The sequence below is a fragment of the Gossypium arboreum genome, chromosome 8 (genome assembly GCF_025698485.1).
Source record: "Gossypium arboreum isolate Shixiya-1 chromosome 8, ASM2569848v2, whole genome shotgun sequence".
NCBI classification, from domain to species: domain Eukaryota; kingdom Viridiplantae; phylum Streptophyta; class Magnoliopsida; order Malvales; family Malvaceae; genus Gossypium; species Gossypium arboreum.
Window position 1 is genome coordinate 7,345,200 of NC_069077.1, and position 10,294 is coordinate 7,355,493.

The following is a 10,294-nucleotide window of genomic DNA, read 5'->3' on the forward strand; positions in this document are numbered from 1 at the left end:
TATCCCATTTAGCATGTGCTAGTTTTCATTCACTGTTCTGGGTCCCTAAATAAAGTTTTTAGCCAACTCCTTAATCTTTTGAGAAATCTTAGCTAGAAGAAATACTATATGCAATAATTGGGTATAACAAGATTGACTCACTTAGCTAGGGTAAGCCTTCTCGCCATAGAAAGTAGTTTCACATCTCAACCATTTAATTTTCTCCTCACTTTATAAATGACAAATTGAAAAGTGGAAGAGGACAATGTTCAACATGCCTCAAATTTTTTTATTTCTTGTTAAAATTTTGTAACATAAGATTGAGTTAGTTTGAATCATCGTTCATCAACAGATTATGTTCATTGTTATGTTTTGTATTGATTGTAATATTGGATAATAAAAAAGGGTTATCAATATTGGATTCAATTCTTAATTATTATATGTTGCCTTTGGACAAACCAAGATAAAAAAATATTTTTATTCAAATCCGACCTAAAATGGATTGTACAAGTTACTCAACTAGATCTGTTCAAAGACCAAACTACCCACTTAAACTCAAAGTTATGCGCAAACTATAGAAAGATTTGGACAAGAGTATGTGACTTGAAAGATGGCTTCGACACAACAATTAGGCCTGTTTAAAATAAGAGTGGGGCTTGGACTCCAACATTTCAAGCCTAAGCTCGAGCTTGGTCTTGACTTGTATAAAGCGGTAATTAAAGCTTTTGCTAGACACCGATTTGGCATGAGTTTAAATTGTGTTACCCCTATCCTTTACCCCCAATATTGTATAAAAAAATGTTAAGGTGTTTATATTAAAAAATTTAATAAAAGAGAAAACGTATAAAATTAATAAATATTAAATTAAAATAATACAATTAAAAAATTTTAAAATAATAAATAAGCGGATCTAGAACAAGTTCAGGTTAATCATGTACAGAGGTGAAGCCAACGGAGGCCTTTCCTTCTCTTGACCAAATGGGAAAATATTGTTAGTAGTACCTCTAAAGTATTAATTATTAATTTTAAGTCTTTTAGTGATTCAAATAAAAGAAAATTTTGTATTTTTGGCCCCACCTAAAAATTAATTATATAATCTAAGCCCTTTTAGAATAAAATTTTTAGTTTCCCCCTCAAAATTTTAGAATTTTATATCCATCCCCCTAAATAAAATTTCTAAATTTATCCGTAATTGCATGTACCAATACAAACAAACTTGAGGAAGAATAAATAAAATATGTTAATACGATGGTATACACCTCTTCACCATCAACATCTCTACACCTCTTCACCATCAACATCTCTACACCTCTTCACCATCAACTCTAACATTTAAATATTGAGAAATGCATGCATTAATAGACATTCGAAAACCCATGCCGAAACCTCATAAAAATATTTGTTCAAATCCCTATTAACCATATTTTTACAGTAGGTCTTGGAAATTTAAGACATCAATGTCCTTTGCCTGCATTTAAGCTCCATTCAATGCTCACAACTGTCCACCCCTTTCTTTTTTAGCCTTTAAAAGCCGATCTCTAACAGTCCAACACATACCAGATATACTTAGAACCAACACACTAGAAATTAGATTAGACTGTGTAATAGAGACAGTTAGACATGGCAAAGTGGAGTTCATCGTTGCTAGTTCTTCTTGCATTAGTTGTGGTTCACGCTAGTGCAAGAAATGTTCCCACAACGACTACTACAATGGCTGCTAACGCGGTGCCTAGTGCTGCACCTGCCTCCGTTGGTGACCAAAAGAACTTCCTTACTTACGGTGGTGCAGGGGGCTTCGCTGGCATTGGCTCAAATGGCATGCCATTTGGTGGTGGTGGGGTTCTTGGTGGGGTTACTCCCCTTGGTGGCGTAGGTGGACTTGGTGGTGGTGGTGGTTTGGGTGGACTTGGAGGAACCGGAGGATTCGGTGGACTTGGAGGAACCGGTGGATTCGGTGGACTTGGAGGTACCGGTGGAGTCGGTGGACTTGGAGGAACCGGTGGAGTCGGTGGATTTGGTGGTGCTGGTGGTGGTGTAGGTGGTGGCGCTGGTGCTGGTGGTGGAGTAGGAGGCGCTGTTGGCGGTGGAGTTGGAGGTGGAGCAGGAGCTGGTGGTGGCGGTGGCGCTGGTTTACTTCCTTCCCCATGAAATAGTTTACTCCGAAATCGTCTTCTTTGTTTAGTTATGTTTTGTAATTTTGTTAATGTTTTTTCTAAAAAAAAACAAAAGTAATGTTTGTTCTTCCTAGTTGTTGATTTCGTGGGTCTAAATCCTATGTCCGCATGGACCAGATTTAACTTATCTGCGTTTAGCCTTTTATTTTTGTGCCAAACTCATCCAATTATTACCATTAAATTATTATCATCAACTTTTTTTTTAACAATTAAAACTCAATTGTCGAAATATATCTACACTTTAAATTAAAATCCTCTACATAAAAATCGAACTTATATAAGACATAGATTCCAACACAATTATTATCATCAGATTGTTTGCAGATTTTTGAGACATTTATTTATTTTAACACTTTACTTTTAATTTAATCAACGTGACATTAGTTAAAAAATAATTAATGTGACGTTAAAAAGCGGAAATACATTTTCTCCTGTTTCTTTATTGCTAGTAAAAGCTCTCATGCAAGAGAAATGATTTCGTTGAAGTTTTCTCTGGAAAAATTTTTAAAATGAGTAGTGAATCAAATTTGTGAATAATAAAAGTATTATATTTGAGGTGTATATATTCCATTTAATTTTGGTTTTGCTTTTCTATTTTGAGGAGAATTTAAAAAATTTTACGGAGCTTAATAAGATAACTTAATTTTTAGTATTTTTGGCTTTGGTGGGGTTCGAATCCATACCGTGGTGGATTTGAACCCATCAAAGACAAATGCTAAACATTTCCTTGATGATGAGGCACTCCGCAAACTTCGTGAACCTCTTTAGACTCTCTCTTTGAAATCAAAATATAAAACCCTATACTAAAACCAAGCATAGATCCTTAGGAACAATTAATACATCTATTGAGGGTCTAAGATCAACTTAGAAAACGACCTCCCTCAACATATATGTCATCATATAATCTTTTTCATTTAAATTATATACATAATCATGTTTCTTTAAAAACCAACGAGAAATTATTTTATGGACCATTTCTATCACATCGTCTATGGTCCAACTTAATTAAAAAAAGATACATTATCTTTAATTTGGAAGTTTAGTCTAAATGTACGTATGATATGAAAAAAAATAAGTGCTCTCTTTTAATTGGACGAAACCGTAATTAATGTGGTGGAGAGGATCCATAAAATAATTTCTCATCAACTATTTATAATTTATTATACATAATAATTAAATAATAGCAATATATTTTAATAAATACTCATTAGTGATTCTAAAAACATTTTTAAGAATCTAATTACATGATAAAAAACAATATAATGCAATCATTTTATTTTTTTCATACAAGACGGATCAGGAACATGTGAAAAGTTAAGAGAAAGAATGCATGCGAGGTTATTGAGATGGCAGGGTAAAGTTTTTCATTAATGAGGGTGACCTACCATGAGCTAGGTTGTCAGCCAAACCTGAAATCAAATTTACTATGGGGTCTGGTCTGGTGACCAAATTTATTAATTTGGGGGGGGGGGTGAACCAGTGGTGCAAAAGCTAGCCAGCCATGACTGGTTTACGTCTTTACCTACTGCCCATGCAAACCAGGCTTCATTAGCTTTTAGGTTTTCATTTAATTTAGGGTTCTGCTTTTACAGCAGGTAGTGTACAGGCAAAAGATCTTTGTTGTAGATCTTTAATCAGTATGGATATTACAGCCAAAAAGAAAAACACAGTTTCATTTGTACATGTAGTAAAGCTAACTGCAATGAATATTCGATTTTCGACCACTTCAGCAACATCATCATCATCAAGGTAGTAGATGACAGACATCACTATAGAAGCTTCTTCCTAGTTATTGTCGGAATATCAGTCATATAAGAAGATAGCAAAGGTTACGTATACACACAGACATTACTAGTACTCTTATCTATTCAGTTGCACAAAGCACACCAGTTTCACGAAGCCCCTATGTCTCATTTAATACTAAAAGATGTATAGATTTTGAAGGTTAAATTTGTAATTATACTAATCAAAGTTATGTAAATTAGTAAAAAATATTAATGTTGAAATTAATTGTCTAAACGCACTTTTGAAATTGACAAGATTAAATTATTCCTATTTTTTTTAGAAGGACCAATTTACTCAATATCCAAATTGAGAGAAACCAAAGAGGTCTTTTTACCAAAATATTATGTATCAAATTTATACAAAAATTATAAAAATTAAATTATCTTTGATTGAAATCGTAAAGTTGGAACAATAAAGATCATGGTTTTCAAGGTTCAAGTCTCATTATTTTTATTATATGTATTTTTTTCTAAATTTATTAAAATATAAGAGACATGAATACCCTTAATAATATTTGTTGCTTTATAAAATGAATAGATTTTTGTAACTCGATTGATTGGTAACATCAAATTCAATTAGACACTTAATAATAATATGGGGTAAACTAACCCGTTAATTAGTTACTCTAAAATTACATCGTTCCTATCATGGTCACTCCAAAAAAAAATGTTAATTTGGCCCCATTGTTAAAAAAATTTATCAAATTGATCACTCCATTGCTAAAATTAATGGAATACTCTCCGTTCCTGTTAATGAACGACATTAAGGGATGCTTCTTGTTTCTTCCTATTGTCCTTGTTTTCCTTCTCCTTTCTTCTCCTTACCCATGGTCATTGTTGTAACACCTTGAAAATTTCTACAGTAAGATATTATCCTTAATATAATAAAATAAGGAAATAAAGTGACAAGAAGAAGAAAATTGAGTTATGTCACTGGGAAGTTTATTATGACATATTGATTCAAGAAAGGACTAAATTATAAAAGTGAGAAAAATTTTGTGGCCCAAGAGTAAATACTCAAAATTTGAGGGATTAAAGTGTAAATATAAAAAGTTGAAGGATTAATAGTGAAAATATTTTAAGGGTGGAATGATCTAGAAACCCAGGAAAATTGATGAATAAGGACCAAATTGAATAGGTGAAGAATTATGAGGGACTAAATTACAATTTTACCAAATTAAGTGATGACTCAAGAATAGAATTTTAAAAGATCACAAAGGACAAAATGGTCAATTGGAAGAGAGAGAAATCTAGAAAGTAATGATGATATTGGTGATATTTTATAGTTATTTAATTAGATAATTATTATTTATTTAATATTTTAATAAGATATTTTATTATTTTATTATTTTATTATTTTATTTAGTCTATATATATATATATTTGTGTGTGTGTGGAAAAAAAAAACAACACACACACACCATTAATTATCTTTCTCATGCAAACTAACGTGAGAAGAAGAGAGAAAGAAAGAAAGTTTTACTTTCTTTACAATTTGGTCCTTTCACCAAAAATCTACCATTTTCACTTAGAAATCAAAAGAATTTCCATAGCCATCAATAGAGAAAGATCACAAGAAGACTATGGGGAGCTAGAATATTGAGTTAGATTCAAGAAATAGAAGCTGGAGGAGAGAGAAAATCAAGTTAAAGATTGAAATCAATGGAACAAGGTAAGAACATCAAGATTTCAATACATTTTTAAGATTAATATTATTGAAAAAGCATGGAATTGATGTTAATGTAGAGTTTTATTATATATGGTCTTATGTTCTTGATATGTTAGTGAAGAGAAAATAAGATAAAGTAATGAGAAATAGTGTAGAGAAAGAAAATAAGGGTGTTATAAACATGGTAAATAAACATCTTGCACTAAACAGTTTTGGATAGCAGCAGTAGGTTAATTTTGAAAAATCACCATAAATTTTTGAAATCTAATTATAGGATGAAAAAAAAATGTAATTAAAGCTTATTTAGTCTAGTTTCTTATAGAATAAACGGTGCAAGCAATGGAATCTTGAATTGTGAGATATAATAAATTTAGTGAGACAAGTTCAGAATGATTTTGGGTTCCCCTGTTCTGAATTTGGAAAATCATAAAAAATTGGATAAGAATAATTAGGTGCTTAAAGTTATATGTTTAAAATCTTGAATGAGTATATTTTCAATATAAACAAACGAGAACATTATACGAATTCTTTACAATGAGATAATTAATTTTTAGTAAAGAAGGGTCAGAACTATCAGACAGCAGAACAAGGGTGAATTTAAAGAATAAACTGTACTTATTTGCTGAACCACAAATTCTGAAAATTTTATGATAATAAGATATGTAAGTCTAGTTTTATATAAAATTAGCAGATCTTAATTTCAATTTCTTCATCTCAAGATATAAATAATTTAGTGACTATGACGCAAATGGACAGTTTTGAATATACATATAAGTAAATAGTGAAATTATTGATAATGTCACTTATAGCATGTTATATAAATAAATGATGTGGAATGGAGAGGACGAGGAGGAAAGTATGTATGAATATTCAGATAATATGGTTAATTTGCATGTTTTAGGCTCAGGGACTAAATTGAATAAAAGTAAAATTTTATGGGCAATTTTGTAAAAATGTTAGAAATGACCAATTTGCATGAAAGGGATTATTTTATTATTTGAAACTACAAAATTGAATGAAATTATTAATTTAGTTCAAGATCGGGAAAAAAACATGTTTTAAGGATTAAATTGAAAAGCGTTGAAATTATGGAAAATTCTGATATTTTATAGAATTCATGGGTTGTTATCAATTTGTATGAGAATAACGGCTGGAAATAAGGATTAAATTGCAAGAATTTTATTTTTTTAGCCTAAGGATGAAATCGTCATTAATTAAAAGTTTAGGGGTAAAATGGTAATTTTGTTTAGAGCATTAATTGAATGTATTAGAACATGAAATAAATGAAAATGGGGATCAAATTTATTTATAAAGATCTGGATGACTCGAATATGAGAATTGAACATGGAAAAGAAAAGATACCAGATTAATGAAATTATAAACATGAACAAACAATGAGATAAGTTAATGTAACTTGAATTGTATATTTTAAATGCATGAAATATCAATATAATGAATTACCTGATTTATGTTTATGAAGAAATGGCAAGAGAATGATATTTATCATGGCATGTAAATATGTGATTATCTTTGATACGTTAATACAAGGAAATTAAGTATATTGAGACCAGTAATAAATTCAAGTAAAACACGTTGAGAAAAAAAATAAGTACGTTTAAGGGACAATATGTTTGATTTTAATTGGTTCCAAATATGAACGTTAAATAAAATAAAATATCTGATAAATAAATCGATAACTCTGGTAATGCTCCTTAACTCTATTTCGGTGACAAATGCGGGTTAGGGGCGTTACAATTGCTTTTCACCGTCACTACTGTGATTGTCCGACGTCTTCTCCAGTGTTAGACTATCAATCCAAAACCACCAAAATGAAACTCAAAGCCCCCTCTTCAAACCCATAGGGTTAGATTTCTGAAAAAAAAGACCTCTCAAAAATTGTGAGGTGACTTCAAAGTTTTAGAATTTCCATGCTCCAATCTCCTAATCCTGTCGTTGATATGCCTTGATTTTGAGATGTTTTTCTACTTTTGAGTTTATTTGCTGTGGTTTGAAGAAAGCAACGATAATATCTTTAAAGGAGGCACTAGCTAGGATTGTTAAATTAGAAGGGAGAAGATGAAGAAAAGAGAGAGGAGGAGAGAGGGGAAATAAGTAAAAAAAAAAAAAAAAGAAAGGAAAAAGGTAAAACAAGAAATCGAAGAATAAAAACAATGAAAAAGATGGATTTAACAATTGAGAGATCAGTTTAATTAACTTTTTTTAATAGCAATAAATAAAAAAAATTAGGTGAGCGAAATATAAAACAACCTAATTTGAATAAAAAATATAAAATATTGTAGAACCAATCGTATTTAAAAAAAAAATTGATCCAAATTAGAGATGTTCATGGGCCGGGCTACTCGGCCCGGCCTGACTATGCCCGAATTCACTAGAGGACAAAAAAAATCTGCATTTTTTTTTATTTTTGAATGTTATTTTCTTATTGTTTTCTCCTATTTTGCTACCATTTTACAATTATGTTGCTACTATTTTGTTGTTATTGTTTGGATATTGTATAAAACTTATTTTCTTGTTAATTTTGTTATTATTTTAAAGGCATTTGTTAATTTTTTTTATTATTTTGGAGGCATTTACTTGTTAAGTTGCATCTATTTTAGTGTTATTTAAGTCTACATATTTTTAAAATTTATTTTCAATTTGTTGGGAAATATTTATTTTGATGTTTTAGTATTTTGATGTATTATATATATTTAAAATAATATAAAAATTAATCTGGTGGCTAGGCCGGGCTTGGATTTTAGTATTTTTATCTGGGTCGGGCTTAGGCAAAATTTTAAGCCCATTTTTTGGGCCCGGGCCGGGTTGAGTCCAATAAATGGGCATAATTTTTTAGTTGAGCCCGGCCCGGCCCATGAACACCTCTAATCCGTATAAAATCGTTATCATCAAAATAAATCATCAATGCTCAAGGTAAATCAACAAATGATACTGGCATTTGCCATATTTGCCTCAAATATAATAGGTTAAATTCTACTATTAGTCCATGTACTTTGTGAAAGTTATGGATCCAGTCTCTATACTTTAATTTGAACAATTTTAGTATTTTTACTTTTCGAATTGGTCCATTTTAGTCTTTATATTTTTTGAATTTTGAAATTTTAGTCCTAACTCAAATAATAGGAGTTAAATTCGTTTGGTTAAATTCAATTACTAGTCTTATACTATGTTTAGGGTTCTAAATTTAGTCCATATTCTCCAATTAGGTTATTCTAAGTACTTTTCGAATTTTGAAATTTCTGTCTTGATGCAAATGACATTCGTTAATTCATTAATTGAATTTTAGTGTGTAATATATGGAAATAACAAGTTGACATGGCATTACACATGATAATATGCTTGATTTATCAAATTTTGAAAATAGTAGAACTTAATGAATTTAATAACTATCGTTTGGTGATGACTGAAATTTTAAAAATTAAAATTTATAGAAATTAAAAATAACCAAATTAAAGTACAGGGATTAAATTCACAACCTTCACAAAGTATGGAGACTAATAGGAGAGTTTAACCAATATAATATCAACTAATCACCTAAAAAGGATATCCAAATGCCAAAAAGATCTATTAATATAAATTTTTTACAACTTTGGTAACATTGTAACTCGTTTAACCAACTTTATCATTTTGTTCTCTTTTTTGGTACTTGCTTTAAATTATACAGATTTTGCTTTAGCAAAAAATATCCAAAAGAAAATATATTGCCATATAAACCTCTTAATTTTTTTCAACTTTCACATATACTTCCATTATATATAGCTACAACAATGAAGAATTAAAACAAATACAAAATACATTATAAAACAAATCAAAAACTAGAAAAAAAGAACATGAACAATTTTTGTAATAACATTATCTTCTTCATACCTGTTCAAGTAATAGTCATTTCTCTATTACTGCTTTCATCAAGTTCTGAACCTATTAAAGGCCACCATGATGATATCAACAGCCTTGTTCCATATTTCAAGACATGGCATGTCCATACTATCAACGGATTGAGAAACGGTAAGATACTCTTAGTTCATTGTAAGTCTAAGGACAATAACTTGGGCATCCATAATTTCACTGTCGGTGTCGAATTTAGTTGGCAATTCAAGTTGAGTGTCATTGGAAGTACACTTTTTTGGTGCTACATGGCTTACGACAATTTTCATGCTGCACTCAATGTATTTTGGGATAACCCGATCTTTTTTAATAAGTGCAACAATGGTAATTGCATTTGGATCGCTAAAGACGATGGGATCTATTTTAGAAATTTTGCTACAAAAGTTGATGAATTGAGACAAACATGGGACAGGGACCATTATAATAATGAAAAGGGATTTGTTATTTGTCCTTCTATTATCTGTTTTTGCAATAAAAATATTATTTTTATTTAAATTTGTCATTAATTATTTAATCTTTGTTAGAATAGGACATGGGGTCGAACTAGTGGGCTTATTAAATTTTGGTTTAGTCAATTTAATTATTTAAAAAAAAAGAAGAAGAAAAGTTCAGAAAATTCTAGAAAAATTAATAAACACAAATAAATAAAAGCAATTAATTTATATTTAACTTTTATTTATTTTGTTATGCGATGTAATGTTTATTCAGGCTATATTCTCATGTCTAAATCGATACACTTATCGATTTTTAGTTCAATCGATTCCTCCTTACCCGTGCCTCTATCC

General features: G+C 30.2%; 1 protein-coding gene across 1 annotated transcript; it reads left to right on the top strand.

The window, feature by feature from the left end:
• Nucleotides 1-1,499: 1,499 nt before the first annotated feature.
• Nucleotides 1,500-2,280, top strand: LOC108468898 (glycine-rich protein 23-like). Its single transcript, XM_017769765.2, has one exon. It carries the CDS (start codon nucleotides 1,600-1,602, stop codon nucleotides 2,125-2,127), a length of 528 nt encoding a protein of 175 aa, XP_017625254.1. The 5' UTR covers nucleotides 1,500-1,599; the 3' UTR covers nucleotides 2,128-2,280.
• The last annotated feature ends 8,014 nt before the right edge of the window (nucleotides 2,281-10,294 follow it).

Bases quoted from the DNA above. Each gene is read 5' to 3' on its own strand.
- LOC108468898 (XM_017769765.2), top strand. From the start codon at position 1,600: ATGGCAAAGTGGAGTTCATCGTTGCTAGTTCTTCTTGCATTAGTTGTG.